The sequence below is a fragment of the Perca flavescens genome, chromosome 21 (assembly GCF_004354835.1).
Source record: "Perca flavescens isolate YP-PL-M2 chromosome 21, PFLA_1.0, whole genome shotgun sequence".
NCBI classification, from domain to species: domain Eukaryota; kingdom Metazoa; phylum Chordata; class Actinopteri; order Perciformes; family Percidae; genus Perca; species Perca flavescens.
Genome location: NC_041351.1, coordinates 27,772,932 through 27,787,678, shown reverse-complemented (window position 1 = coordinate 27,787,678; position 14,747 = coordinate 27,772,932). Strand labels below are relative to the sequence as shown.

The following is a 14,747-nucleotide window of genomic DNA, read 5'->3' as shown; positions in this document are numbered from 1 at the left end:
GGTAAAGTATGTCGAAAAAGTGATAAAAATGTCATATTATATAATATGTTGAAAAAAAAGTGATAAAAATACATAGTATAGTATTTCGAAAAAAGATATTAAAAAGTCATATTATCGTAAGTCAAAAAAGTGTTTAAAAAGTAAAAAAGTAAAGGTCATAGTATAGTATGTCAAAAAAAGACAGTATAGTATGTCGAAAAGAGTGATAAAAAAGTACTAATGTATAGTATGGTGAAAAAAGTGATAAAAAAAGTCATAGCATAGTAAGTATAGCATAAGTGTGAAAAGTGATCCTTGATCACTTTTCCACTTTTTCAACTATACGTACTGCTTCAGCTGCTTTTTTCATCATGTTCAACTGTATCTAGTGATTCATACTCCATTCGAACCTTAAAATGTTCCACATCTCTCATAGATTTGGAATTCTTCTTACGTATTCAAGCCAGCAGATGGGTGGGTTTTAAAACGTCATGGCAACCATTAACTGAGTTTATTGATATGAGCAAAATAGTGTAGTTTGTGGCCGGGTTGGATCAGTGATGGAGCAGGTGCATATATACTGACGCAGAGGTCCAGGGTTCAAATCTGACCTGTGACGATTTCCTGGGCCCCCCGCCTTCTCTCACCTAGCTGTCCAGTCCTTCCAGAAAAATGCAGTTTTTTTGTGATTGTGATTTTTTTGTGCATTTAGCAAAAATCCTTGATTATGCGGCACGTTTTCTTTTTTTTTTCAACAGATTTTTATTGGTTTTCAACAGAAACACAAGTTATACATTTTGCCATCATGTCAGTAACAGAGATAGATAAAATAAAAGTACACATACATTCATATTGCCATCCATCTATTCTCAGCAGGGAAATGCCCCAGTCTATTGCCCCCCCTTCATCTTCACAGCACATAACAGAGCCTCTCTCCATATTGCTCTGCATACACACACATTGTCCATTCGTGTAGCTATAGTCACAACAGTGCCCATATTCTACAGAAGTTAGCAGAGATACATCAAGCGGAGTTAGAAAATCAAAATAATAATAATAATAATAAAAAAAATATTAAAAAAAGACAGTATTGGAAAACCACAGTACAAGAGAAGGCACTTATGGATTTAACCCAGGTGGGCGTGGCCATTTTAGAGAAAACTGGCCCCTCATCACTAGCCGAGCCATATCCTCAGGTAGGTAGTTAAGCAGAGGAGCCCACATTTCATTGAAAGACCTCTCATTACCCATCGCAACTGCACTAAGTCTTTCATGAGGAAGGACCCTGAATATTTCCCTATACCATAATGTTACAGTGGGTGGTTTATCATTGATCCAATTAATTAAAATACATTTTCTAGCCAATAATAGCAATTTGTCGCATAGTTTGAACTTTAAACGGGTTAGAGTCACCACCCTTGAGGGGAGGCCAAGAATGAAAAGGACTGGGTCCCTCTTAACTTTTGCATTAAAGATGCCACTTAGTTCCTGTGAAATTGTAGCCCAAAATCTTTTTATCAATTTACATTGCCAGAAGTAATGATAACATGTTCCAATCTCTCTATGACACTTGTTACACAAAGGTGAGACCTGACGGTCCATCTTATTTAGTATGTAAGGAGTTATGTGTAGACGGTGTAATATTTTATACTGTGTCTCTCTCAATCTATTACATGTAAAGGTGGATTTAAATACTTCAATGGTCTCCTGCCAGTCATCCTCAATATACTCCATGTCGAGATCTTTCTCCCACTTCTGTGCAATGCTTGTAATATCCCCTGGACTATGAGAGTATAGCAATGCATAGAAGGAAGAGATAAAGCACGTGATGCCTCTCCGGGAAATACGGAACCTCTCTACCTCACTATACATGACTAGTTCAGGAGGGGGTAAGGTCTTGGATTCAACAAAGTGCCTGACCTTGAGAAAACCATAGTGATGTTCTTTAGGGATATTGAATTTGGACTGCAGTTGTTGTAAAGTCATTAATATCCTATCGTGGTACAAATCTCCAATCACACGCGCCCCATTGCCATGCCACATATCAAAAAAATGGCTGTGCTTGTGTGAAGTAAACGCAACATTTTTCAACTTTCTGCTAAGATATATGTGACTTTTTTGCAACGAAAATGCAGGGATTATGAAATCATGCAAGCCCCGCATATTTTGCGCGGAAATCTGCAATTTATGTGGCGAAAGTGCGGCGTATTTGAAAAAATGCGGCCCCCGCATAAATATGCTTATGCTTTGGCTGATTATGCATTGGATTATGCAATCGCATAATCACGTTTTTCTGGAGGGACTGGCTGTCCTGACTTCTTGTTAGTACTTAAGCTCATTTAAGTCCTTTCCGTAAAGCTCCCATTTGAACTTCTTTCATTGCTTACTCTATATTTTGCATCCTTCATCCATTTCCCACTTTCAAATAGTCATACCGCTTCAGATGCTTTTTCATGCATGTTTAACTGTATCTACTGCGTACTCCATTCAAACATTAAAGTGTTTCACATATTTCTTCATACACATTTTAAGATTTTCAAAAAAAAACATAAAATATTCCACTTTTTATACATTATTGGCATAATTCAACATTTCAATGAAATTCATACTAATTAAAACCACTTCCATTTTTCCAACTATTCTCACTACTTCACCTTCTTCTTACACATATAAGCCAGCAATGCAGTGTAGCTTCATGTAGTTGATTATGTCATAGTCTATATCCTTGTCGTTCCACTTCTGGGATTGCTCCGGTGCAGCGGAAAATTCCGCCAGATGCACGTCTTTTCGCCGATGTCCGTCCCCTTCCTCTTTCTTTGTGTTGGCGTTCTAACCTCCGCTGGATTTCTGAGGACTATCCAGACTAAATCCAGACAGCTAGCTAGACTATCTGTCCAATCTGAGTTTTCTGTTGCACAACTATTTTACAGAGGCTCTGTGCGAAGCTTAGCACCAACCATGACGATTGTGATTGGTTTAAAGAAATGCCAACAAACCAGAGCATGTTTTTCTCCCATCCAGGAATGCTGTGTGGACTAGCCAGACCCTCCTCCGCCCCGCAGCATGTTAGGGATGGGCATTCCGGCTCTTTTTAGTGAGCCGGCTCGTTTCACTCAGCTCACTGAAAAGAGCCGGCTCTTTTGGCTCACAAACGGCTCTTTAAAAAAATTTATGTTTTGACTATGATAGGTGTGAAAAACAATTCTAATTAAATTATTAAATGAAATGAAATGAAGACTGCGTTGCTGTGGGTCGCGGATTAGGCCTACTTGACTGAATGGATACATCTCCACGTGAGGTGCTGGCTCCAGTCGCTCCACCACCGTCACTAGCGGAACCGCTAGTTTCTCGAAGCTCCGCTAGCTTCACAGTTGGGTGCACAGTATCATATGCCGGTGTAGGTTGTGCATATAACCGGCTTTATATGAGATTTTGTTTTGGCAAATTCTACACTGTGCTTTAACATTGTCTACATCATTAAGATGATTCCAAATGCTGCTGTGCTTCCGACTCATTTTCCTGCTTTTGTTTTGTTTTCAGAGCTGTTTTTCCTCTCCTCCGAGTTTGACAGTGTGTGTGTGTGTGTGTGTGTGTGTGATGGCTCGGCCCCTCCCTCATGCCGTTTAATTGGTTGACACCTTGTGTACGATTGAGAAGAACAGAATGTGAGGCTGATCAGACAGTCGAAACTGTGTGCCTATATAATTATTTTTTTGTTCTTTGAAATAGTCAGTTATTTTAAATAAAATAAAATCCACTCATTTCATTATTACATAATTAAATTTCTATAGGCTGTTTTTAAAAATAGAGCCAGCTCCCGTCGTGCACCTACAAGAGCCGGCTCATTCGCGAATGACCCATCACTACAGCGCGTGGATGGTCTGGCAAAGCGAGACTAGTGTTTGCACTACTATCACTGACGTCTTCCCCTCAAAGCCACGTATTGTCACTCCACTGCTTGTTAACTGGCTTTCACACTGAAACACTGCATATGTAAGCTAGTTTATGATTCACCAGAGTCACAGAATAACAGATGTTGCGAGTAACAAAAGTTGAGCTATACCTTGCTTTTCCAATAGTCTGAGGGCAGCATTCACAAAACATTACAGCATGTAAAAGTGGCATGAATACATAGATTCTATATATATGCTTCATGACTATAATGGTATGGAGTTACAAATCCAGACAGAAATCCACACTTGGCTGTGGAAAAGGCTAGACTTTATTCTTCTTAGAGCTAAAATCTTTGCAGCTAGCACAGCTAGGTTTGTCCTGTGCAGTCCACCTATTGCACCTGGCAGTTTTAGTGTGACAATTTAACTTAAGTAAAAGTAATACACTGCCAATAGTGTGACAAGTAAAAGTCTTGCACTGAAAATAAGTAAAAGTATGCAAGTATCATCAGGACCCCTGACCAGAAAGGTTGGGGAAAAAAAACAAAAAAAACCCATCAAGTACTTTAAAAAAAAATGTTGTGCCACCCCTTTACCAGCTGCAACATTAAGGTGATACAATGATTTATTCATGAGTACTTGCCAATACTTTGACCTGCAGGACTTTTACATGCAACAGATCTACACTGTAGTTCTGTTACTACTTAAGTCCGTACTACCACTGCACCCATGTAGTTTTATTGGTTGTGGTCATTTATGCTGCCCAGGATGAGATCCCTTCTTACGTTGCAGACTCTAAAACCACACTCCGAAATTGGGGACAACATTTAGTCATGGTTTTGTGGAAAATGTGGCAGTTTAGCCAATATGAGGCTTCACCGAGTCCGATGAAATCAAGTTCCCCTTTAATCATTTGGACTGCAAATTAGATGAACACCGTGCATTTAGTAAAGAACTATGTAGATTCTGAGAACAGACTTAAAAAAAATAAAAAAAAATAACCCATGCTCCCTCCAATCCTGCCAGGCATCTGATATGAACCACCACATTATACATGTATCATAACTAGTCCCTTCCAGTGGAGTTCAGCAGGTCACATAGGATTCATGAATGAAGAGGCTGTGGGTATTGTGTGCATTTTATTGGAAAGCAGATCACCTTTAACAAAACCAACAGCCAAAGTCATTAACTGTACATGTAAGGATTGATGGAATGTTTCCTAAAGGAATGGGACTGAGGAATGAATTCTGACTAGACGTAGATCTCAGCAGGGACCAGATCCAAGTACAGTATGATGAGTAGGGGGGCAGGGGGAATGGGATGACTGAGGCATGAAGAACTTCAGTTCTTCTCCTCTAGGCTATGGACGAAAAGAGGGAAATCTGAGGCTAATGTTTTACTGGTCTCCAACCAGTGCAAGGACTGCTGCAGGACCCAGAGTGCTCAGTAGAGCCAGCTGGCAGCACAGCTGGTGTAGTGGACCAGCTCGTCATCTTTAAACCACAGGGCAATCTCCTTGTTGGCACTCTCGACGGAGTCACTGCCGTGGATGATGTTCCTGAGAACAAAGGACAAAGCAAACTGAGGAACGAATACAATGCATCTGAGATGATTTGGTCCAAAGAAACAAACTTAATATCCCACAAAATTTATCCCTGGACTACCGACTGCCGTGTTGAGATGTTTAGGGCTCCTCTGAGGTCAACCAAATCACTCACTTGCTGACGTCGATGCAAAAGTCTCCTCTGATGGTCCCAGGCTTGGAATCAGCGGGGTTGGTCTCACCCAGCATCACCCTGCCGGTCTTCACCACACCTTTGCCCTCCCACACCTGGAAGACATAACTGAGGGATGAAGCCGGCTGCTTTGTTAGTTCTGCCCCAGTACTCCTTGAAGGAACACATTTCTCCAAACCGCTGACAAATTACAGGTATTATTTTGTACAACAGCAGAGCAGGTTTAATGTTCCATAAATGGTCTCCTGGGCTTTGGTTGAAAAACACCAGTCTTGTAGCCCTTCCACACTGAGGGTTTAACCAGGGCTCACATGATTCTTTTCATTTATTATTTTGGAACAAAAGAGGGTCTCCGTTTAAGAGTGCTGGCTTGCAGCTGCAGGTTCTGCTGCTTCAGAGAACCGCATACATCTATAACCTACATCTACAAACTCCAGTTTAACTGCCACAAGTTGTTCTTGTAATTAAGATCTGAGAGGAAAAACCTGCTGTATTTTGCATTTTCATTGCATTTTTAATTTATAAAAAGTTAAATGAATTTTAATATAAAAATAATGATTAATAGATAGTCGACAGTTAATTCTCCTGACGATAGACTAAGAAAATGTAATCGAATGCTCATCCTAGTTAGCTGGACTGGAGTTTGCCAAGTTATACGTTTACTGAATGAGTGTAAACCCATTAGCAGCAGGTTAGTGTTTTGGTCCGCGTTGTGACCATGTCTTATCTGAATGTCATAACCAGGGATCAACTCGCGTTGACTGGCTCGGTTTGAATTGAAAAAAAAAAGGGTGTTAAATAGGAATTTATTTTATCTGTTGGGTCCCCTCTTACCATGGCAACAACTGGACCAGAGGTCATGTATTTCATGAGGGTAGGAAAGAAGGGCCGGTCCTTCAGGTCGAGGTAGTGCTGCGTCAGGAGGTCCTCAGAGGCCTGCAGCAGGGAGACAGCGTGGACAGACATTAAACATCGGACATGTGAAACCATTTCACCAAATATTGGTCCATATTGTAAAATTTCAACAGCTACAGCAAATCCTGACCCCATGCTAACATCAATTGGGGGTGGGGCACTGGCATCCAATCAGTACACTGCAGCAGCTGCCTTGATAAGTGTCAGAATGTAGACGGACTACAGCGATGCTACAGTCTTGTGATGCATTCAATGACCTATCCGTTTTATTGAAGGAAGAAAGAATTTTTTTTTTTTTTTTTTAAACTCTGTCCCTGCTATTATAGTCCCAAAAACCTAGATTGTCATGTGCAATTTATATAATACTTGGCACCCGTGTATCAACACAAAAGTATTGCTATACTATGCTGTATCGATTTCCCCTCCACCCCTACTGTTTGTTTACAGTTGGAACATGGCCAATCCATTCTACTCCATTGCTAAACTCTAGTACCTCAAGTTGAATAAGCAGAAATCCTGATCTGACACTGCAGGACAAAAACAGGTACACACCCAACTACTCAAAGTCAAATCTGACCAATTCAGTAAAAGTCATTTTAGTGTAGCGCTTTCTGTTCTGATGTCTGCCAGTAAGTGATGACATTTGGAGTTCTGGTTACTCATGAAAAGAAACTTGCTGCTCTACATTGAATAATCTGCAGTTTCTCAGGCTGTGCTCCTCTTCCAGACTGCACTTGGCTCCCTTTCTCATTTCACTTCCGACTTCTCCACTAACACCGGGAGCTAATTTGACCAATTAAGGTTAATCTACTTCACCTCCATTATACAATATTTTTTTGTATGAGTTCTCACATAATGCAGGTTTATAAATGAAGCACACTTCATGCTAAGTGTTAGAGGATCAGTAGACCCTTACACTGTGGCTAATCTATGCTGCAGTCAGGAATAGACACGCAGCACGTTAAGCTCACCGGAGGTCTGTCAGTCGGCACACTCACAAGATCATGTACATAAATACCACTGACTTATGAAAGCCACCAATTTAAACTTAGTCATAATGTAAATCTAAGCCAAAGCCTTAAGAAAAATAATCTTTACTTACATGTTGCATCTTCATGGCCACAAGTTTGAAGCCTTTGGTCTCAAACCTCTTGATGACTTCTCCAATGATGCCCCTCTGCACACCATCGGGCTTGATGGCAATGAATGTGCGCTCCTTCTGCTCGGCCATGATTCTACAAAGCAACAAAAAAAAAAAAAAAAAAAAAAACAGATAAAAGGAAATATAAAAGTCTGCAGGAGGAACACAGCTGGAGAGTCACTCACAGGTCTTGGTTGCATTTGGCACAGTCAGCGGTGGGGCGGGCTGTAGAGGCCCCCGACCCCATTGCACAGCGAACACATAGACGACACGCAGCTCCGGTCAGTGTGGATCTGACAGCCAGATCACCTAAAGTGAACTACTGTGACTTTGGCTTCCAGCCCCGCCTACACAGAGTAAAGACTTTTATCCTCACTGTTTCTATGGTGCACTGGACCGACTCTACGGTCACTTTCACCAAGTCAAGAGACTAGAATCTATGGGAACGCTTCATTTTCACGAATATTTACTTTACCACCAAGTCCATATAAATGTATAGAGCTTATAGAGCTGTAACAATTCCAAATTTTGCTGTATAATGGTCTCAAAAATAATTACAATTCATATGATTGTCTCCTTCAGTCAAATTTCAAGTTTTGAATAAACCACACCTACATTAGTTTGAATCTTACCTGCTGTCCTTTGCTGTGTGTCATCCCCATCTCTCCCTTTCATGTCGATCCACTGTTACTTCACAATAAATGGAAAAGCCCCCAAAAAAATAATCTTAAAAAAAAATTAAAAATGACAGTATAGTACGTCAGAAAAAAAGTGCTAAAAAGTCAAGTCATAGCATGTCAAAAAAAAAAAAAAAAAAAAAAGTCAGTTTAGCATGTTGGGGGAAAAAAAAAAAAAGTGCTAAAAATTCATAGTATAGTTTGTAATAGTTTATTTTTTTGAAGAAAAAAAAAACCTTACCAGTCTACACCTTAAGACCTTAGCTAAGGTTATCAATTAAACAAAATTGACATTTACACAATTATGTCATAATAGTTACAGGTCTAACTGAAGTTTCCCATAGTGCAATTTTGTACCAATTATAGGAGAGTGCTATAGGAGAGAGTTAAAACAATAAGTCAATTTGTGTCAGTTGACAGAAACTTAACCTCAGCAATTTTGAGGGGAAAAGCCAGACACTCATTGGTTCCAGCTGCTAAAATCTGAACATTTAAGGTTCTTTTTAAACTGCTGGTCTAACCAAACAAGCAGTTTCAAGTCATCTACTTGAGCTCTGGGAAATAGGGTGTAACATTTTACAGACTAAATTATAAAAACGAACATATGGCAGCTTAATGAAAATAATTGATAGTGGCAGCCACTCTTAGTGCAGAGTAAGTGATCTTGTCTACAGGCAAGCATGCAAAACGTTAGAATTAAGCAAGTTGTGGCTGAGCGGGTAGAGCAGGCACACATCTACTAGGGGTGGTACGGTTCACAAAACACAGTTTGGCTCACGGTTTCCGGTTCTTGTTATTTTTTCTTTAATACTCCAGAAATATACTTCAGCATATTATCCACAATGTAGGATACAGTATTAAAACAGTTCTCTCTTGTAATCATGCACAAATGGAATTTGACTTTAAGCACATTATTGGGACCATCTGAGGAAAGCTAGGTGAGATTTTGATACAGCAAGAGGGAAGACAATGAGGATTTCAACAAGCTTTTCATTTATTTGGCAACAAAATGTGTATCGCCATTTAAAGGAACATGTGCCCTTTTTAGCACATAAGATTGAAATATTACAGAATAGCAACTGAAATAACTTTCATTTATCAAACTAACTTCAGTGTAGCTCTTACAAAAATACAGGTGACGTGACCTGCAGCACTGCACATCCACCGTTGAGGAGCGGTCAGCTCGCTGCCTCTCAAAATCTGAAGACCGATTGAAGACAGATTCAGCAACTGCATGGCCCGTTTCTCGCTTAAAATGTTTTCAGAAACACATTTCGGTGAACTATTTTCGTAAAATATGAAATCGTATTCACAACGAGATGCCGTTAAGACAGTTTTGAAATTCGAGAGCAGCCAGCCCAACGTGACGCGTTCGTCCAATCATCTGCCATGTGTTGCATTTGTCACGCTCATCCCGCTTGTCATTTCTGGTAAGTGTTTTAACATAGGTGTTGAAAGAGGGCACAAGAGCTGTAAGTGGTTTGTGCACATTAGAAGTGTATTGACGAACAGCGCTACACACACATTCCGAACAGAGACAAGTTAACCGGACGGTTCGGTTGTTTTCTCATGAACCGTACCACCCCTAACATATACAGAGGTTTATGCCTCGACACAGAGGTCCAGGGTTTGAGTCTGACCTGTGATTATTTCTTGCACGTCTTCCCTCTCACCTAGCTGTCCTGTCCATTAAAGGTGGAAAAGCACCCCCCCCCCAAATAAATCTCTTAAAGATAGAAGTTTACTTTTGATACAATTACATAGTTTATTCCAGAAAACTTGATTTGTCATTTTGTGCAGCTAAGGGGAGCATTAACTAAAGTTATTCCAACAAAAGGAATAAACAAAAATGAAGCCTTAACACTACAGATTAACATGAAAATAAACCTTGGAGAATTCTAGACACTGGCAGAAGCATCATTTTCCTTTAAGATCGAATCTCAAAAGACAAAGCCTGAAAATGATAAAGCCCCAGAACGAGTAGATACAAGTTATTGTTGAGTTTCCAAAAATACCGGTGTAGCATAGAGTCCTGTTACCTATCTGAACCATACCCGACTACGGAGAGGGGCGCTAGGCTGATTTTAACGGAAGGGAAACAGATATGACACATCAGCGGCTTTCTGATGCAGGTCAAATCATGTCACGGTCTACAGCTATTGCAGACAGACCGGTAACGTTACTCCAAATCACAGTCCCACCTGCAGCAGGCTGATGTAACGGCCTACAATACACCAATGCACGACTACTATGATCTTGCACTTTAAGGAAGTGGAACAAAAGGGTTCCAGACACATCTGCAAAACCGGCCTCCATAAAATAAGACATGTCTAATGGACTGCTGTATCACGAGCCTGAACAACTAGCTATGTGTTAGGAGCAACTAACGTTACTTAACAATTATGACAGAAACGTTAGTCGCTACCGTTGACATTTACTCAAATAAGTTGGTGTAACGTTAAGGTTACTAGTCGCTTAGCCAAATCGAGGCATAGCGACATTAGCATAGCATGTGGGGTCATAATTCGTGTTCAGTCAGCCCTGCACGCTTATTCATCATATGGCTTATTCCTAAGCAACTCTGCGCCGGTCTGAAAGGCATTTGACTGCACGTGCGCTCGTTCAGCAGACAGTTCACTGGAGTTAATGACATTTTGGTCTTCGGCCGGCTGCACTTGACAGCCGGTCTTCAACCCTAATAACAGTTAACTGCTGCCAAACAAGGGAGTTTCACCCGGCTGAGCGACACCTCGTTACTGCCCAAGTAGCCAATTCATTTTTGCCACAGAGCGAGGAAGTGTTCCACCCTGTTCCCAGGGGACAGCAGCACAGGCCTAGGCCTCACGCCCATCCGCATGGTCTTTTGTTCGCGCTGCTGCACTGACTTGCCATGTCAGGGAAGCCTCAATCTGCCAGGACTGCAGCACCACCAATACACCGTTAACGCATTATAGCGTCAGTTAACATAACGTTAACGTAACTACTGAAATCACAGCATTACCGAGAACGTATCGGACATAATAACTTTGCGCTAGACCACACATGCTGGAAAAGACCGACTTCTGAAAACTAACTTGAACGCTAGCTTCAAACTCTGGCGTTTAAACAACATGGGGAATTAGACATAGGCCTATATTAATATAGACGTAACATATACACGTAAAAAAAAAAAGAGGAATAGAACACTCACATTATAAAGCTCGGTTGACTGGTGGATTTCTGGTAGCTGTTGCTCTGGTTGACGTGGGAGAAGACCGACAGAGTTTGCGCAGCCGCCTTTTATCCTTGGAGGCGGAGACTGGCGCTACGGCAAGACACTGGAGCCAAAAATGAAGAGCAATTTAGTCCCCACCCTACAGCAAAGAGGTTATTGCCTACACGGCATCAGCGCTGTAGAGATAGGCCTGGCAATGCGAGAGCAGCGAGACTACACCATATGAGTCCCAAACTTTAGTTCTCGTGTTGCGAGAATATCTGTAGCCTACTGCTGCAGTGCTGCCTATTACAGTCAATTGTTTAAAGACATTTTCTAACAGCCTACAAAACACAGAAATCCCAAAACACACACACACACACACACACACACACACACACACACACACACACACACACACACACACACACACAAGGCAAAACTCAACAAATGATACAAACATGTCTTTCTAAGAACCAACTGAACACTGATGTGCTCAATGTAAAACAAAAGTGTGAATGCCTAATCAGGAGACGTCTGCCTTTTGCTTGTTCAGTGTCACACTTACTAGGCTACATAGGCTGCTGTATGTACAGTATGCCACTATTCCATCAGATACACTTATCTTAATTATTGCATATTTAGTAGATTTAGTTTTCCTCCCTATATTTTTGTATATATTTTTATTATTGCCTATATATGAATCTATCAATCAACTGACGCAACCTAATTAACATGCATGTCTGCTACTTATGGTGCGTTGAAATCAACCAACGTGTTGTAAGTGTGGGGGACAGAGGGCACCGTCATGTAAAGTGCGGGGGGGCATCTTGCCCCCAATGACATTGACTCTCAATCCTACATCCTGTCCTCTGCACATTCTATATATCCTGAACTCATCCCTCGACATTTGCACATCCTGCACTAATCCATACGGCCTCTTTTTTATGTTAAATAGTTATATATGTGGTAGGCCTATTTGTTTCTGTATTTATTGTTTGTTTATTTTTTATTAATGTTGATGTATGCACCAACATCCAAGGCAAATTCCTCATAAGTGCTACTTTTCCCTTCCTTTTCTGATTCTTTGTCTTTCTCTTCCGTGTCCTCCTCCTTTAACTCCCACTCCTCTTGCTATGCCTCTCTCCTATGTTGGCATCCATTTCTCTAAAACAGAAGAGCTCATGTGTAAATCTATTATGAGTTTGGGTACAAACCTTCACACAGAGTAATTGGAGCCAGGAATGTGGGAATCTATGAGGAGCATCTGCCATAAAAGGTACAGGTTAAGAGTAAACTGGTGCACTGAAATAGATATCTTGGGCTGTGTGAGCACAAAAAGAGTTTAAAAAGGATCCATTTTGATGTGCATGTGGGTCACCCTTGGGCAGACACGTCTGTATGCTCACGGTCGTCTCATTGTCATGAGAGTTTGTTCACTGTTTGAATAAAGCTGCATGTGATTTGAATTCATCGGACTGGTCGTCATCTTCTAAGTCTCCCAACATCATTTCTGAGTCATCACCCGATAACACTCAGCTGTGGCCCTTTTATTGCTAAAGCTCTGATTGCTACTTGAACAATTGAGAATCATTGTGTTTGCCCATGTGCTGCTTCTCTTCATAGTTGTCAGATTCATCTACCAACCCTTATAGAGCTCAGGTTTGCCTTGCTCCAGCTCTTAACTATGCTGTTATAGTTTTAGACTGCCGGGGGACTTCCTTTGACACACTGAGCTCCTCTCTCCTCTCTCTTTCCATCTGTGTGCATCCATGTTCCAGAAATGCTTGTTACTAACCTAGCTCTGGGCAGCGGCGGTGCCAGGGAGAGGCTAGGGGGTGCTGTAGCTACCCCTAGGTTTGCCGTGCCCTTAGCACCCCCAAGAAATTGCTGTGGTTGATTTATAAATAAATAAAAAATCGTTAATGTGTAAATAGTATAATTTATATTTGAAAAATGAATAAATACATTAATAAAACAAACCGATTATTTTTAGGCTAAAAAACACAGGTGATCGTATTCGGCCAAAGGGTGCAGCATACACGGAACTTTTGACCTTACTTTCGCAGTAACGTATTCACAAAGAATAGACCAGGCGGATCACACAGCCAGGCCACAGTGGGTGAGTCAGCTGATAGGGCTTCATGCAAGAACTTGACTCTTATCTTAGAAGAGCATTACAGTAAACATGTGTTTTACAGAAATGTGAATAAATGGATCACCGAATCTAAAGTTATACAGGGCACTGGAAACTCAAAGCACCCTCACTGAAACATCCAGCAACCCCAAAGCACCAGCAAAAGAACATCTCTGGCGCCGCCACTGGCTCTGGGGAGCTTATTCCCCAGAGCCCTTATGTTTTTTGTCGCCCAGAAGTTTTCCTTGGACTAGGGTGGCCCCTAAATCATGGTTGCAGCTATCGCCGTGGTCTTGCTCCGCGCCCTGCTATGCCCCGCTACACCCTGCTACGCCCTGCTACGCCCTGCTACGTCCTGCTACGCCTTGCAGTGCCCTGCTACACCATGAACTACTACAACTACTATTTCTAGTCATAGTTCCATTATCTTTATTGTGACTATTATTGCCACTGTTCATCACACCCCCAACCGGCACCGTCAGACACCACTTACTAATGGTGTTTTTCCATTACATGGTACCTGCTCGACTCGCCTCGACTCTACTCGCCTCGACTCGACTCAACGCACTGTGCGTCCTTTTTCCATTGCAGATTTTAGTACCGCCTCAGCGTGGCTGGTCATCTTAGCGACTGCCGTGGGCGTGGCTTGGTAGCGTTGCATTTCCCCCGACTCATTTCCTGGTTCTCCTTCTCTGTAAACAACATGAAATCAACAAGATAGTTAACTTTTCCTGCTCCAGATTTCCCACCGTGGTCAGAAAGAACAGGGGAGACACTTTGTTTCTCTCACTATATGACTCTAGAGTCACTACTCGCTCCGGAGCTAATCACCGTCACTCTCTCACTGATCCCTCGCTCACCAGCTCCCCACACACACACGGCGACTCGACACACACACCAGCGCACAAGTATAACCATCAGGCCACTTGTATGCTACGGAGAAAGCTCGCCGTGGAGCCTCCGGCAGCAAAAAAACACCGCTGGCTAAACTATTTAAAAATGCCGTCTGTCGCTAGCAATGCAGTGATCAGTGACGATTCTTTCCGACCAATCAGCAGCCTGCAGGGTTTCACGTC

General features: G+C 41.7%; 1 protein-coding gene across 1 annotated transcript; it reads right to left on the bottom strand.

Annotated features, from left to right (window-relative positions):
• Positions 1 to 4,998: 4,998 nt before the first annotated feature.
• LOC114547964 (nucleoside diphosphate kinase A1) lies at positions 4,999 to 11,639 on the bottom strand. Its single transcript, XM_028567533.1, has 5 exons — positions 11,532 to 11,639; positions 7,626 to 7,758; positions 6,443 to 6,544; positions 5,591 to 5,703; positions 4,999 to 5,430 (listed from the first exon to the last, which is right to left on the bottom strand). The coding sequence occupies exons 2-5, from the start codon at positions 7,752 to 7,754 to the stop codon at positions 5,316 to 5,318; spliced, it is 459 nt and encodes a 152-aa protein (XP_028423334.1). The 5' UTR covers positions 7,755 to 7,758; positions 11,532 to 11,639; the 3' UTR covers positions 4,999 to 5,315.
• Positions 11,640 to 14,747: the final 3,108 nt, after the last annotated feature.

Bases quoted from the DNA above. Each gene is read 5' to 3' on its own strand.
- LOC114547964 (XM_028567533.1), bottom strand. From the start codon at position 7,754: ATGGCCGAGCAGAAGGAGCGCACATTCATTGCCATCAAGCCCGATGGT. The intron at 6,545-7,625 runs GTAAGTAAAGAT...TCCCTGCTGCAG, and splicing joins TGGCCATGAAGATGCAACAT to GCCTCTGAGGACCTCCTGAC. The intron at 5,704-6,442 runs GTAAGAGGGGAC...TATGTCTTCCAG, and splicing joins CTGGTCCAGTTGTTGCCATG to GTGTGGGAGGGCAAAGGTGT.